This window comes from Excalfactoria chinensis, chromosome 8 (assembly GCF_039878825.1).
Source record: "Excalfactoria chinensis isolate bCotChi1 chromosome 8, bCotChi1.hap2, whole genome shotgun sequence".
Lineage (NCBI taxonomy): Eukaryota > Metazoa > Chordata > Aves > Galliformes > Phasianidae > Excalfactoria > Excalfactoria chinensis.
Window position 1 is genome coordinate 26,298,611 of NC_092832.1, and position 16,746 is coordinate 26,315,356.

The 16,746-nt window shown below is 45.0% G+C and overlaps 1 protein-coding gene across 2 annotated transcripts in view; it reads left to right on the plus strand.

The window, feature by feature from the left end:
• ROR1 (receptor tyrosine kinase like orphan receptor 1) overlaps positions 1-12,624 on the plus strand; it is a 126,859-nt gene extending 114,235 nt beyond the window's left edge. For both annotated transcript variants that reach the window (XM_072343176.1, XM_072343177.1), the window contains exons 5-9: positions 2,194-2,321; positions 2,961-3,278; positions 4,000-4,245; positions 6,303-6,514; positions 9,813-12,624. In XM_072343176.1, the coding sequence (XP_072199277.1) occupies positions 2,194-2,321; positions 2,961-3,278; positions 4,000-4,245; positions 6,303-6,514; positions 9,813-11,237 (2,329 nt within the window). In that variant the 3' untranslated portion in view covers positions 11,238-12,624. The remainder of the gene's footprint in view (positions 1-2,193; positions 2,322-2,960; positions 3,279-3,999; positions 4,246-6,302; positions 6,515-9,812) is intronic.
• The last annotated feature ends 4,122 nt before the right edge of the window (positions 12,625-16,746 follow it).

Sequence of the window (16,746 nt, forward strand, 5' to 3'; positions counted from 1 at the left end):
TTCCCTCTGCAATTCCACTCTGGCATGCAGAGGCTTTGGGATCTCAGCTCTCCTCTTTCCTCTAATCTTCACCTCCAGAGATAATCTCCCAAATCCTCCTCCTCGGGGCATTTCCATCAAGGTAAGCGAGTGGCCCTGCTCACCAGCAAGCCCTACCACTGCAGCCATTGCACTTAAATCTTCTTTAGTTCAAAGGTGAGCCTCAGTGCAAGGCGAATTTGCTTTGCTGATGTTAATTGCATTCCTCCTGATTTTGGCTTCTCTAATTGAGTGTTTCAATTGTGCAGCTGGATTGTCTACAAGAGCAGTTGTTGTTGGGTGTAGTCCTTGAGTTAAATCCCCTATTAAATTATAACACAATTTTCAAAATAACAAAAAACCCGAATTGTTAATAAGTAATGAGTTTTATTCTGTTTGGGGATTAATTGATTAGAAGATGGAGCGTTGGCTTCCAGAGCCTGCAGTAGCTGCTGTCCTTTTCAGTGCATTTCAGCTGTTGCCCTTTCAGGAGCCAGCAGAGGATTTTGGCCATAGCCAGCTGTGCAGAAACACACCAATGTGCTCAGGTGTCTGCACCACCAATACTGGCCAGCCTGTTGGCATTGGCTGTTCTCTACCCAGCGCATCTCAGCCTACCACTGCTCTAGTTAATGAAGATTGGTAGGCAGTTTAGAGATGATGCTCCAATTCCAGTATCCTTGAGAAAGATGCCTGGACCCCTTCCCACCTGTCTCTCAACAGATGGCAGTTGGCTGTGGAAGGTTCCCACCTCCCATCCACCTCTCTTCCCCATCCCCACTCCCAGTGCTGTGGGAGCCCCGGGCCCACAGTCCAGGAGCTGCAGAGAGCCGGGAGGTGCGTGGGGTGTCCCAAGGGGTGATCCCAGCACTTCTGCCCTCTAATCCCATTAGTGACAGGGCGCGGGGAGCCAGGCTGGACGCTGCTCTAAGCCCTGTGCACAATGCAGGGTGACTTCAAAGCAGGACGTGCCATTTGCATTTCCAAGCTCTCACAGCCAAGGTCTCCAGGAGGGGATGAAAGTGGCTTTTGTTAAATCTAATAGCAGCGTTGATTAAAAAAGATGTGATTTTCCCCTGTTAGCAGCATAGTCTGGTTGTGCTGTTATGCTTTCAGCGTCTGGGGTGAATGTGGGGGAAAGAAATACAGAAAGTTAACCTGTTGCCTAATCCAGCTACGACGTACCTGGGGTTATTCCAGTATCATTTTTCCTCGCTTGAGAGCCATACAGGAGCTGTCTTATGTGGGTATTGGCACGAATAGCAGAAAATATTAATGTTTCATTAAGCTTGTCCCTGCCTGTGACCTCAGCAGAGCCGAGGTGTCTGTTCAGGAGGTGGGTCCCAAATGTCTCCAACTGGGTTCTCAAAGTGAGAAAATGAAAGGGCAGATTCTCGCCTGCAAACCCCTCCTGGAAGCCCCCATAAAGCTGTGTGCCAGCAGCAGGCTGCCCCTTACCTGCTCAAAGGAAGCAGTGCCTGATCTGGTCTTCAGAGGCTTAGTCATTTCCTTTCTTTGCTTTGTTTGAAGAATATAGGCAAATAATTTCACATCTGGATTTATGCATTAAATGTCTCCTATAGTGTATAAAACAAAGCACCTAATGAAAGAAATCTGGCTTCTTAACTCCTGGTTTAGCTGTGGTTCTGTTTTAGCAATAACCGCTGCCACACTGGTGGAGGATTGAGGAAACATTTCCTATTTCGGGGCTGGGAGGGGTGTGATTTTCATATATGCTTCTAATTCTGTCTCTGCCAGTGCAACTCTTCCTGCTGTGCTCATCACTTTTAGAGGACAGGTTTGGTTCAGAAATAGCTGTTTCTGCCACGCAGCTGAACACTCAGGATGTTGTGTGCTCCTTATATTCACTTCAGAATCATTTGTGAGCTCCTGCAAACTACCTGCGGCGCCGCGGGGATGCAAAGCCTGTGCCGTGCCCTCTGCACTGCCTAAAGACCATATAATCCCTTATCACAGGCTCTTAATGGAGGCGAGGATGGCGAGCAGGCTCTGCACCGCGCCAGCATCCCCAGAACGAATCGCGGGTTGCAGGACAAACGCTGTGAGCCCCTGACGTCGGCGCGGATAATCCGAGCGCCAGCACCCCGGGGGGACGTTTTGTTGCAGAATCGCGTGTGAAACACTTCACCCCTTTGTGTTTATGATTGATTTCAGGGATGAGTACGAAGAGGATGGTTTTTGCCAGCCCTACCGGGGGATCGCTTGTGCACGGTTTATCGGCAATCGGACCATTTATATGGAGTCTTTGCATATGCAAGGAGAAATAGAAAATCAGATCACAGGTGGGTAAAAAATGCACTTGTCTCTTTCCCAGGAAACTTATTCCAAAAGGCTGCTGATGCTCTATAAACTGCAGTGCTTTTTTTATGCTTGCTGTTTGTCTTCTGTTGCTGTGAGCTCCTCGGTACAGATACAGAAACATAGAGTGGTTTGGGTTGAAAGAGACCTTTAAGATCATCCAATTCCAACCCCCTGCTATAGGCACGGGCACCTCCCTCTAGGCCAAGTTGCTCACAGCCCCATCCAGCCTGGCCTTGAATGCCTCTAGGGAGTTTTGTCATTGTGCAGCCTGAGAGCGCTTTGATTTTCACTTGTTGGGCCAAAGATATCCAAATATCCAATGACTTTGCAAGCCATTATAAATTACTTGGGGAAATAATGTATAATTAGATTTTGGGTTTTGGTAACGTGCTTAACATTAGGCCAGTGTTGAAAACCAGATGTGTTTTCTCTGTCAGCGAAATCAGCATCGTTAATAACTTTTAATGCAATTAGTGCTGTGTATTTCTGGAAGGTCTGTTGGTCACCTGGATCTCTGAAAGTAATAGCCGCAATGGGAAGGGAGGGCTGTGCCGGGGAGGGGAGAGCGCGGGAGTGAAATTCCCACCGGGTTAGGTAAAATCCTCTTGTATATTTTGCAGCTGCCTTCACCATGATTGGCACTTCCAGCCATTTGTCGGATAAATGCTCCCAGTTTGCTATTCCTTCGCTCTGCCACTACGCCTTCCCCTACTGCGATGAGACCTCCCCAGCTCCCAAGCCGCGGGACCTGTGCCGCGATGAATGTGAAATACTGGAAAATGTCCTGTGTCAGACGGAGTATATTTTTGCTAGATCCAATCCCATGATACTGATGAGATTAAAGCTGCCCAACTGTGAAGATCTTCCCCAGCCAGACAGCCCCGAAGCCGTCAATTGTATCCGGATTGGGATTCCCATGGCAGATCCCATAAATAAAAGTAAGCAAAGAGTGGTTTGGTTGTGTGTCCATGCAGAAAACGTGATGGTGAAGGGGACGAAGTGCTGTGCTTTACCAGTCTCCCTTAGGGCATTTCTACCCTCACCAGTCTGGCATGGGCTAAATTCAGAAATACTTTTTCAGTTATTTATTTAGCTGTGCCTGCCCTTACATTAAAATCCATTAATTTGGTTCTTATCTTTTGTAATTAATAAGTAAGGGGAAACAGTGGCAGCATAAGCATTGAAATACTGGGGAATGTTGGCAGTTCTAGGCTCCCTGTGCAGCTCCAGAGTGCTCACCTGCAGCTCTAGGGTCCAGTCCAGGGCTGTCCCTACCTAGTTCAGCCAATTCTAGGTACCCACCGAACTCAGCCTTTAGTCAGGTCAGTCTGCAGCCTGCTCCCAACTTTTATGCATCTGAATAGGCAAGTATAAAATGTGGCTCCCACAAACTCTCCACCTTCATACAAAAATAATGGCTGCAATTCAGGTTCCTACTGTAGTTTTTACTTCTTTTGTGTATCTTATATTAAAAACGCTTGGCATAAGCTGTTTTCATTACAGAAGCATAAGCTTTAAATCCTCCCAGGAATGTGAATGCAAAGCAGGCCCCATATTGCAGCCGCAGCAAATTGGAAGCCCGTGCTCCTGAGCTGGCTCCACCGGCCTTGGGCCAGAAGAAGCGAGCAGATCCTTGCCTTTCATCATCTTCTCTTCCAGATCACAAATGCTACAACAGCACAGGGGTGGACTACCGGGGCACGGTGAGTGTGACCAGGTCAGGGCGGCAGTGCCAGCCGTGGAACTCGCAGTACCCGCACACGCACACCTTCACTGCCATCAGGTACCCGGAGCTCAACGGGGGGCACTCCTACTGCCGCAACCCCGGCAACCAGAAGGACGCCCCGTGGTGCTTCACCTTGGATGAGAATTTCAAGTCTGAGATCTGCGACGTCCCGGCGTGTGGTAACTACTTTTTTAACTATAGGCACTCACTGTGTATTATCACCGAATATCCCAAGTTGGAGGGGACCCACACGGAGCTCTGAGCCCAACCCCCGCACAGCAGCACCCAACCCCAGCACCATGGCAGGGCAGTGCCCCAGCGCTCCCTGAGCTCTGGCAGCTGAGGGCCGACCCACTGCCCTGGGAAGGTGCTGAGCCCACCGCCCTCTGGGGCTCAGCCTTTCCCTTGCCCCCACCTGACCCTGCCCTGCAAGCATTACTGCCTGTGCCGCTGGCCAAGTAATGACATGAAAATACTTTAGTAAGGAACAGCTCCCCTGGAGTTGGTAACTCAGCTCCCCTGGAGTTGGTAACTCAGCCCGAGCATCCCAGGATTCCCTGGTTGCCATTGGACTCCTTAGTCCAAACAAAATGCCTTTTTGGTTTGTGTTTACCAAACTGCCCCGGCTGCATTTGGGACTTGCAAAAGGAATAAAAAACTGAGATTCAGATCACATTTTATTTTCCTTTTCTAAGACCCGAGGGAAGCGGATGGCAGATCTGAACAAATGGTTCCTAATGGTTTAACCTGCATTAACAAATAACAGTACCTATGGCGTGCCAAGAAAACAGACAGCGGTTTGCGTGGTCATGCCAGAAATGCACGCAGAAATGCCATGGAAATTCACAGCAGAAAGTTTCACACAGAATTGGATGTTGCTTCCAAGTTGTGACAGTGACATTACCTTTTCCCTTGGAAAGGAGATACCTTTTGATGTGACTGTTCGATAGCCAGAACCAAATTAAATTATTTCTGGTAACGGTTATGAACATTCCTGCGGTGAGACATGTGCTGAGCCTGCTCCAAAGTCTTTTTCAATTAATGGAAAGATGGGAATCGATGCCAAAATGGGATCTAAATTATGTCCTTAGTGAAAGAATAGATTGGGGACAGGCAGACAGTTTGGGATCATCGTGTGCATCACAAACCCTCTCTAAAATTCATATACACTTTCCAATCCTTTATCTCTTTTCATGCTGTTTCAGTTCTGCTATTTTTCTTGTTCATTAGGCACAGTGGTGGACTGCACAAGAGTAGTTTAAGCTATAAAACCTGGACGCAGGCAGCAGTCAGGATGCTCCGCAGGTCTAGTCAGCCCTGGGCTGTTTGCTCCATGAGCTGCGTGGTTGCAGGTGCAGGTGCCTGGGTTGGTCCAGGGTGGGGAACCTGGCACAGCCCTGTGCCTTGCACAGGGCATCTGGATAATTGGGCAATTAGGAGTTGCTGGAGGGGAGCTGCTTGCATGGCCCCCTCTGGATGGGCTCTGAGATCCCAGGACTGTTTTGGTCTTTTGATGTGTACTGGCTGAAAGCAAGACGCTTTTGGCCGTCTTTGCGAGAGTCTCTGGTTTGAACATTTTACTAGATAATAAATGAGATAGGCTGGCTGGCTCAAAGAATTCCTAACAAGGGTTTTAATTACCTCTCACCATTGCCTTAAATGGTACTTGCTGTACAGCTGGGTTGCATGGCATTATTATTTTAAGTACAGACAAATAGAGCTATATCAGGTGAGTAGTAATTTAATTGTTGAATGCTAATCAGCATATTAAAACCCAAATACCAAGTGGGACTTGCATTCTGCTTTTTTGGAGGAGCTGAAAGAGCCAATTCGGGCAAATTTTAATAAGTATTGTGCATTCTGTCTCACCAGGACACGCCTAAATGGGAAGTGAATTTAATTGGGGTGGCTCTCAAGAAACCTATTAACCTAATGAGGCTTCATGGCAGGGGCTGCTACTTAATAAGAATAATGATCTCCTTTGACTGAAGTGGCTCAGGTGATGAACCGGTGCCCAGGTCTCCATCTGCCTCACGCTGCTGCTTTCTTTTCCTTTCTTCAACTGTATCTTTCAGTTGTCTCACCAGATGCAATAGATACGTTTCATAGAAGTTTGTCAACCCGAATACTGGAAATACGGAGCAATTCAAGCATGAGGCTTAGCAAAGGCAGATGTAGAGAAATGCTACGTGGAGACTTCATTTGTGGTTTGTTTGTTTGGTTTTCCCCGAACTAGATTATAAGGATGCCAAAGAAAAGAATAAAATGGAAATCCTGTACATCCTGGTGCCAAGTGTTACTATTCCCCTGGCCATAGCATTGCTCTTCTTCTTCATCTGCATCTGTCGCAACAACCAGAAGTCCTCCTCCCCTCCAGTTCAGAGACAGCCAAAACACGTCAGAGGGCAGAACGTGGAGATGTCAATGCTCAACGCCTACAAACCAAAGGTGAGCCCTCAGCTCGTTCCTGCTTCGACTCTTTGCTGCCTGTAAGGGCAGGGAGTGCAGCGCTTTGATCCATTCAGTGCTGAAAAGTTAAGCTGATTTCCAGCTTGTGGTTTCTGCTGGTGCCTTTGCTTCGGGTGAGCACTTTTCTTGACAGCAGCAGCAGAGCGAGTGTGGACCTGTATGTCTGCATCTGCAGAAATAGAACCTGGAGCTTTTTGGAATACAAAGGCAGCCCATTGCTGAAGTACCTCTCGGTTACTTATTTGGAGGCCTTTCTGAAGTCAGAAAGTAGTGCAGATAAATGTATGATTCAGCATTTTCTCAAGGGAGATTTTTCCTGGGTCTGCTCTAGACACACGTCACCTCCACTCAGCTGAAATCACTTTGCAAAGATTTGCTCCTTGTTTTTTCAGGCTTACCCATTCTCTCAGTTAAAAGAGAAATTACTGAAACAGAGCCCAAGGATCTACCTCCAGCTCTGGCCAGCGCAGCTGGTGTGGAGCTGCTCTCACCAGTGTTGTTTTGCTTCACTGTAGTCCCAGGTTCATGAAGCGCTTGCTTTTAAAATCACTTAAGATTTAAGCACGATTAACCTTGAGCTCCTTGTTTATCAGCAGGGCAGCCAGTGTGCAGACCTGCATGCATCACCCACTCGGGGCTGTAAATGCCTTCTGCCACCTACAGGCAGAACAGTGCCCTGGAAAGATTATTTCATTGCCGTCTTTTTCACACTGTGCCAGTTCTCTTCAACTACAGCCTGAGGGAAGTGAAGCATTTCACAGGGAAGACCAACATCTACAAGTAATTAGTAACGGTGTGGAGTGTGATGTCTGAAACACTCCGACACGCCATTGCACAAGCTGTTCTTTTTGCAGACAGACGACACAGTGAAATTAACCCAAACTGTGACTTCATTGAGGTGTCAGCAATGTGAGCACTGAGCTCCGCATCTTCAGATTTTGCTGCTTTTTTGCAACATTGCTGTTGTAAATATTCTTTCCACGCCGCAGAGGTCACTGCAAGGTCTGCATAAGTTCATGGTGTTGCACGGCATAATGCTCACACGAGGCTCCTTGTTTTAAACACTTACAGATACTGGGACTGCAGGGGTGGACAGGCGGAGTTCGATCTGCGCAGCAAATTTGTCTTTCTTTTTCCCTTGCTGTTCTGAATTTCAGCTTCCTTGTACAGCACAGAGCAGCTGAAAATGCTTATTGCATGCTTAATAACAAAATACCTGCTTAAAAACCAGGAGTGGGTAATAGTAAAAAAGCCATTTTACTTGTCAAAGCTCCACCTTGCATCCAACCTCCGTGGGGTACTGTGATAAATTTGGGTTTGCTCCTTGGCTCCCATTCAAAGGTATTTTGCTGAAATGCTCACTAAACTGAAGATGATGGGAAGATCAGCTTCATTTGCACAAGGCCCCATTTTCCCCCTGGGCTGCTCACACCCTGATGCCTTGTGCCTGCTGCACAGGAGAGAGACTTATTTGCAAATATATGAGCACACTGTCTTCTTGTTACGTTTCAAGTCATACGCTGCAACAGGCTTTCCGTTTTATTTATGCTCTCTCCATATTTTCCTACTAGGAAACTGAGCTCTGCCCGTTTCAGATGTTTTGATTGCCTTTCAAACAAAATTGTAAAAGAAAGGAAGTGGAATCCTATTTTTAAATACCGTATCCAGTATTAATGTCAACTTGGGGTAAATCCACTCTTAGGCTTTAAGCTCCAAGTGAGGTGGATGTGTGTTTGCTCGGACAAATAAAAATGTTAGCATTTCAGCCCGCTTTGGTTTTAAAGGATTTTAATTGCCTTCCAAAGATACAATAAACGGAGCTCGTCCTGCCATTCACCTAATGGAAGGGGCTGATGCAGAGATAGGGGCGGTGGGCTTCGCTCCCATTGCTCTGCCTTTGTACTCGGTTTACTTTGGCGTGCTGCCTCGTATGTATTTTACACTTCTTTACATTTTGTACACCGCTGTATGACAAATACTTGTCAAACAAAAACTAAGCAGATTTATAACCGCTTAACTTGAAATGAGCCCTTCCTGCCAAAACTTTATGACTTCATTTTCTTTCATAGTTTTCCACTATGTTGGTTCAAACAGACAAACCCTGCCCGAGGTCAGACAGAGGTCATTTCACTTTCATTACTAAAATATAATTTACAATATGCCAGACCTAAACAAGTTTTAGCCTAAAGGATTTGTATAATATAAACCATCTGTTCCTCAACAATATAGCTAATTTCCTGCCATCACTGTACAGTCTACTGGCTGCCCACTTAAATGGCTCGGTGATGATGACGATGATGATGATTATTTATGCAGTATTTGTCTAAAAACTGAAAGTAGTTGGTGCAATTAGAATTCGTTTCTTCTGGAATGCCACTTGTAAATGATTTTTTAAGACATCAGTTATTTTCCTCCGTTGCTACTGTACAGCTGCAGCTGTAATGGTTCAGGAATGCAAATGCTAATGCTTACGCTCTGTTGCAAAAAGTAGATCCCAAACTCATTAGCCTTAAATTACTACCTGTAGCGATATGGAGGCCCCAAAATGGCTGTGTCTGAATGTAGGTTAACAGTGCATGTGGAAGTTGATACTTGAATAAAATGCAATTTCTTTATGGCCTAAAAGCAAACAACAGCAGAGTTTCGAAGTGTTTTCCATTTGTCCTTTTACCGATATCTCCTTTTACCAGCTAACTGTTCCACACGCTTTAGGATTGATCGTTCCATCAAGGGTGAACAGAAATAGTCTCTCCTGTACATGGAAGGGTTAAGAGCCAAGTCAAGGAAGAATTGGCTACGAGAACGTAACTTTAAAAAAAAATAAAACTGTAGGCGCTGGCCCAGAAAGCACTTCAGTGTGCACTTAGCTTGAAGTATGTGAATTGCCTCAATTCCTGAGATCAGTCAGATTCAATTGTAAGTATATAAATGCCCAAGCCCAAGTATTTAAATGCCTTTGCTGAAATGCTGATGGTTCCTGCGCATACTTATATTTCATACTTACCACTTTTATCTGATCTTGTGCAGAGGGTAAAAAGTAATACCAAATTTAGGTTTGGAACAGGGTACAGAGTAAAATAAAGCGGCTTCCAGCCCTGAGCTGTGCTGCTGCTGGGATGCTGGCATCCCTTGGGATGGATCTGGACCGGGGCCGCTGCTGTGCTTGCACTTGCATCTTGCAGGGCTGTGCAGCCCCAGGAAGGAGCTCTGGTGTTGGTTTGCATGACTTTCAAAGTTCCTTTGTGAAAAGACCTTCTTGCTGTCATTTCTTTCCCAGAGCAAGGCTAAGGAGTTGCCTCTCTCTGCTGTTCGTTTCATGGAAGAACTGGGTGAATGTGCTTTCGGCAAAATCTACAAGGGACACCTCTACCTTCCAGGCATGGACCACGCTCAGCTCATTGCAATCAAGACACTAAAAGACTTCAACAACCCCCAGCAGTGGGCAGAGTTCCAGCAAGAAGCATCTCTTATGGCCGAGCTCCACCACCCTAACATCGTTTGCCTCTTAGGTGTGGTGACCCAGGAGCAGCCTGTCTGCATGCTCTTCGAGTACATGAACCAAGGAGACCTCCATGAGTTCCTCATCATGAGATCACCACACTCAGATGTTGGGTGTAGCAGCGATGAGGATGGAACTGTAAAATCCAGCCTGGATCATGGGGATTTCCTGCATATCGCGGTCCAGATTGCAGCAGGGATGGAATACTTAGCAAGCCATTTCTTTGTCCATAAAGATCTTGCCACTCGTAACATTTTAATAGGAGAACAGCTTCATGTGAAAATTTCAGACCTTGGACTCTCAAGAGAAATCTACTCAGCAGATTATTACAGAGTTCAGAACAAATCTCTTTTGCCGATTCGCTGGATGCCACCGGAGGCGATTATGTACGGCAAGTTCTCCTCTGATTCAGATATTTGGTCCTTCGGAGTTGTTTTGTGGGAGATCTTCAGCTTTGGACTTCAACCGTATTACGGATTTAGTAACCAAGAAGTCATAGAGATGATCAGGAAACGACAGCTGCTGCCGTGCTCTGAAGACTGTCCTCCTCGAATGTACAGCCTGATGACGGAGTGCTGGCACGACCTGCCCTCTCGGAGGCCACGATTTAAAGAAATCCACGCCAGGCTGCGCTCCTGGGAGGGCCTTTCGAGCCACACTAGTTCTACCACCCCCTCAGGTGGGAATGCCACCACTCAGACAACTTCCCTCAGCGCAAGCCCCGTTAGTAACCTGAGTAATCCCAGGTACCCTAACTACATGTTTCCAGCACAAGGTATACCACAAGGCCAAATCGCCGGGTTCATAGGGCCGCCCATTCCTCAAAACCAGCGATACATCCCCATCAACGGGTACCCGATCCCAGCAGGATACGCTGCTTTCCCAGCTGCCCACTACCAGCCACAGGGCCCACCCAGGGTAATCCAGCACTGTCCTCCTCCAAAGAGCCGCTCTCCCAGCAGTGCCAGTGGATCCACCAGCACAGGTCACGTCACAAGTTTGCCATCTTCAGGATCCAACCAGGAGGCAAACATCCCTTTGCTCTCCCATATGTCCATCCCCAGTCATCCGGGCGGAATTGGTATAACCGTTTTTGGAAACAAAACTCAAAAACCGTACAAAATGGACTCGAAGCAGTCTTCCCTTTTAGGAGACTCGAGCATCCACGGACCCAATGAATCTATGATTTCAGCTGAATTGTAAATAAGCGAGGCCTTTGTAAATATAACTATTTACGATACAAACTAGACAGCAGTAGAAAAGATTTATATTCAAATATTTTATTAAAGATTCTTCTGGTTGTTTAACAGACATCGCAGCAAGTATCTTCTGTGAAGTTTAACTGCTTAACAGGATGGGCAGAGCAACCAGACAGAGGTCCTTGTGGTGTGAATACTCAGCTTTGTGAACGGACACATCGTTTCTCCAAGTGCCACCGACAGCTCAAAGAGGGGCAGGGGGGATCTTTTAAAACAAGAGCATTTTATCGTACGCTTTTTTCACAGCTTTTTAAGCCTCCGACGTGGTTTAAATCACAGAAACTTTTTAATGCTGAAAGCGTGTTTTAATATTTGTCTCTTTTTTTAGGAGATGCAAATACTCGGCAATCTACTGGGTGTGCAATGTCAGTTCCAATGGCTAGGTAAAGTGTTTGTAAATTTTGCAGTCGAGGATTATGTTCCAAGTATGCAACCTGAGAGCTGGATTAATTCCTTCAGGTAGGATTTTGGTCTTGCGTTACGTTGGGAGTCTGAGTCCAGATTCAAGCCAAAAAGGGTGCGCTATTCGACGGCACAATAGCTTGAATTATCTGCTGTTGGCTGCTGGAGATGGCTGGAGTTGTAAGAAATTGCCTTAAAGGAAATGAAATTAAAGTATTTTAATTTCAGAACCTGAATCAACTTCTTCAAAGATAACATTTCATAATTTTTATAGGTAGATAAAGTGGAAATTGTATATCCTTTTGTTGCTATGCAACTGTGTAATGGAAAGGCTCCAAACCACAATTTTATATGGCAGTTTTTCCCAGTAATATTTATTGTTTCAGATCAATACGTAATTTCAGTGACTATGACTCCAGTAACCCTGAAAAGAGGGAAACCCGCGTTCCATCAGGCAGCAGATCCGTTGATAGCAATTTACTGTCAATCTTAAGAATGTGAATTAATGTTAATTTTCATCCTAGAAACACAACGCGCATAATTACTAAAATGTATTCAGGTATGAGCAATCTGCGATATTCATTCGAAACCACTTTAATGAGTTACAGAAGTGCTGTGTACCTTAACGACTTTCCACAGTCTCTCTTTTGTACTGAATCGTATTTTTTCTTGTACACAATGGAAACCATCTTTGCTCAGTTGACAACGTTGTATAATATGACTTTATTTTTACCTTTTTGCACAAAAGTGTGATGATGTTTTGTACAGCAGAAGTGAAAATACATCTCTGCATTTTATATCTTGGTCTGTTTCTTTTTATTTTTACCCTGATGTAGATGTTCTTGAAGTATATTATGTTGATATTCAGCCACTACCTTAGACAAATATTTTTCTTTGTTTTCACTGCATGCGTTTAATCACTGTATTACTTGACGATCGATTTATTAATTACGGGCATTTCAATTAGGCGAGCATGAAAATGTAATAACAAAGGCTATTTTATAATTAAGATATGTGCATTTTTGTATTTCACATGCCAGAGATGATATTAAACACTGATTATTTTATGCTGCTGTTTATTAAAACATTGTATTAACATAATCATACCAGTATATCCTCAGTTTTGGTGAAAGATGCGTGAGAAGTTTTGTATTTACAGCGAGATAAAACACACTTGGGTGGGAGTCTGCCCAAAGACCCACCTGAGCCAGGCACAGAGCTCTGCCTATAATATCTGCAGTCATTACTTAAGCTTGGCCACGCACAGCAGATAGAAGAGGGGCAGCAAAGATGCACTGTGAGAAGGATGCTGCCGATGCTGTGATCTTGTAGGTGCATTGCAGCTTGTTACCAAGCACCCTTATGGCCTATAGCTTTACGTCCTGCTGCATGGCACAAGCTCGCCTGGTGCACTGCACTGCAGCTGGATCCGGAGCTGCCAGGCTTCCTCTGTTGCACAGGCATGAGGCTGTACTTGCAGGCTAAGATCAGTAATTATACAGCAAGGACTTTTCTGACTTCTGAATACTTCATGAATCTGAGATGTCAGCTTCCATGTGGTTCAAATTTAGATCTGTATCAGTAATGAAAATATGTTACGTGTTAGGTAAAATTTCATTTTGACTGAAGATTCAGACAATAATTACACCTGATTAACTCTGTGTCTGTGTCAGGTTACCAGGCTCCCAAACGCTAACAACTTACTTTTGAACAGAGGTGTTTTACAGGAACTGATGAGGTGTTTTTTTTCTCGGACCTATTAGCTCTTAAGCGAGCGGTGGCCAGGGAATTGCTCCTTCTCACTCATATCCACAGCTTTGTAGCATTCACTCGCTGTCTCGTTCAGTAGGCAGTAACCGTGCTGTCATTCTTGAACCATTTTTCCTATGTTCCCGCTGCATACTCTTTCAAGTGGATGTATCAGTGCAAACAGATTTTGCATCCTAAGCACGAAGCATGCTGGGAAAGAAAAATTATTTCTTTCACCTGTGTTTTATGGTGAGGTTTCTTAGCCTGTCCCATTAAGGAGGGAAGTTTCCAACTCGAAAGTTAGTCTGCCACTTCATAAGTATCATGTCTGAGAAAAGGAAGAAACTATATGTAGCCAGACTGGTCTGTGATCCTCAGGTTATGAGGTTATGCAAAGGTTTCAGTAAAGTACATGCTGGAAATGAAGTCAGTGGAGAAGAACGAATCTTTGCACCATGGATGACACACGGTATGTGGGAAAATACTGCTGAAAAGGATCTTGACAGATCACGGTCAGTGATACCAAGATATTTGCTGTCAGTAAATGTATGAAGAAGATGAAAGTATCTGCAGGAGGCCCTCTTGAACCTTCATAGACTGGAAGAGACAGCAGCAGAACCAGCTAATAGGCACCTGTGCAGCTGGCCTCAGCTGGATGGAACAGCAGGGCTTATCTGACCCACGGGGACAAATGTGAACACGCTGGACGTGATGCCAAAGACAAGAATGAGGCACACTGAAGCCAAACCACACTCACATCAGTGCTGCACATGTCTAGCTCCCACAGGACTGCCACCTTACCTATGTGGGCACAGCTGTGAATTTGCATACTTAACTTAAATCACCTGAGTAGGAAAGCGGTTAATCTAATGCTTAGCGGAGCAGCGATGGGAATAGTCCCTGACATACCTTGTGGTTTTATGTTCAGACAGAAAAGCTCACTCACAGCTCAGTTTAGCTTTGTTCCCTTTTGTTTCAAAGCAAGCTGTATCCTTAAGGTTAACATATTTTTAGACTCGCAGTCAGGAGCTGGAAGCCAGCACTGCACAGTGCACCTGAAACCTCTTAGGAAGACCTCTTCCTGCCCTTCTCTCTCTCTCAGCGGTTGAAGTTTGTGAACTGCGAGGCTGAAATCACAGTCTTGGCTCACAAATGCTGCTAAGGGAACAAATGCTAGAGCAGAGAGGCAGGAATTCATCACAGAGAGATTAGAATGGGGAAAAGAAAAAACCCATCTTCTAAAAACCGATTAGATAATGTGAGGAAGAGATCCTGCCAGAAATTAAGAAATTACTCCTCAGGTGGGAATGCAGACCTACAGATGAAAGTTATTTTAATGGCCAAGGAAGGAAGAGGGAATTTTCCAGATTGCTGTTGCTAAATGCTAGAATCGTCTTACCTTCTTCCTTCAAAGCCATAGGACAGCCAAGACTTGGAAATGTAATAATGGATTGAGAAGCTCTAGAGGTTTGGAAGTAAAACTCTGAATAAACACCGGTCAGTAAGCCTTCAATCTGGAGAATCTCATCCTCTCCGGGTCAGCTTATATTTCATTAAAAGAGAATAAATATTTTCTGATTTAAAGACCAAAATGCGGAGGCTGAAATGAAGATTTGTATCCTTTGTTCCCACAAAGGAGCTATTATAGTGGGTTTTTGCATCATCTGGATTGAAAGCAGAAGGTAAGGCAGAGAAGTACTTGTGTGGAAATTTGAGCTGGGAAACTCAGAAATACCAGTACGTGTTTATCCAGAGCATGAGAAATTGTCAGAAAGGAATCTATTATTTGCTTTGCGTGAATAAGGATATCCAAGAAGGTTTCGGGCTTGGAAATAACCTATTACATTTGCTTATTGTTCCAGTATTGTTCTGTAACCTACATTCACCAGAACTTTAAAATGTCCACCTAACTCAAAACACTCCTGACAGCATGGCAGGCAGTACGAAAGCTATCTCAAATACAAACACATGCTGTTCCCTATGGACCAGTTCTATGAAATGAGTACCTTCCATATCTGTTGGCTCCAGTTAGTGTATTTATCAAAAGGGATTTGGCTCGTTGGCAGGATCTCTTCTCAGTATGCCCTTGCACTCTGTACATAGCACTAAGGTAGCTGGGATGTTATGATCCGCATGCAAAAGGAGGATAGAATGCTTGCAAATTATATGTATTAATTAGTAATTAAAGAATGTGATAGAGCTGCAGGAGAGCAGAAGTTGCCTTTGTGTGGTGGTAATGCCGCTTGCAGAAAGCAAGCTTCTCAGTATTCCTTGTGGAACCATCCATAGGAGTCTTTGCATTGATTTTTAGTGGTGTCTGAATCGGTGTTTTTACCTTCTGGAGTCTTTAGGGATTTTAATGAACTTGATAAAAGCCTGAAGCTTCAAGCTGTACCTTTGGGAAACAGCTCATAAACAGTTTTGATGCATACGTACAGTTTGTTATAAAGCAGGTTCCCAAGCCAGCCAAAAGAGACATTAACATATTTATTCAAAAGAGATTAAATTGGCTTTAGTTCCAAGGTGCTACAGTAAAACAAAACGAGTCTTCTTTTTAGCTCATTGTTTATTGCAGCGCTGTTATTATTTGCCAGGAACAAAAAAAAACCCACACAACCCACCATCTTCACTGCATGTCACAATGTTTTAACCAGTATTTCTTTAGAATGTGAATTCATCGTTCTGTGGTCAGGGAATGGAGTGAGCAGACATGCAGAGCTGCATCATTTCACCACCTCTGGTTCCGCTGGAGAACCTCAGTGGAAAATCAGGGAAGCTGGCAGAAGCTCATGGAGAACAAAAGCCTTTTGGAAGGGAACCGGTTGTGTTCTAAAGTGACTCCTTGGAGCACCTCCTTTGCGTCCCATCAGATCTGTGCACTGATACTGGCTTAAATTCCCCTCCCCAGACGTCACAATGTCTTCATGGTATGTAAACTCGTACCTTTGTCCCAGATATTTCTTTTGCTTCAGACAGAGCCAGCACGTTCGTTCCAGTGAAAGGATAGTAGCCAAATGATTCTCGGCTGTGGCAGTGCTAAATGGAGCAGCTCTGAGGGTGCTGGGACCAATCTTAGAGCATGTAGTCACACAAACCACATCCTCGAGTTCTGGGCGAGCACGCTTGCTTTTGGCTGCATCTTCAATGCCTCTGGGCTTTTTTTGTTGTTTTTGTGGCCCCAAGTCTGCTCTCTCTGTGGGTCTGAAATCCTCTCTTAAAGATGTGACGTTTGTGGAATCTGAGAAGCAATTTTTATCTAGCTGTGGGCTTTCTTTTATAGGAGGGGAGAATATTGCCCCCAA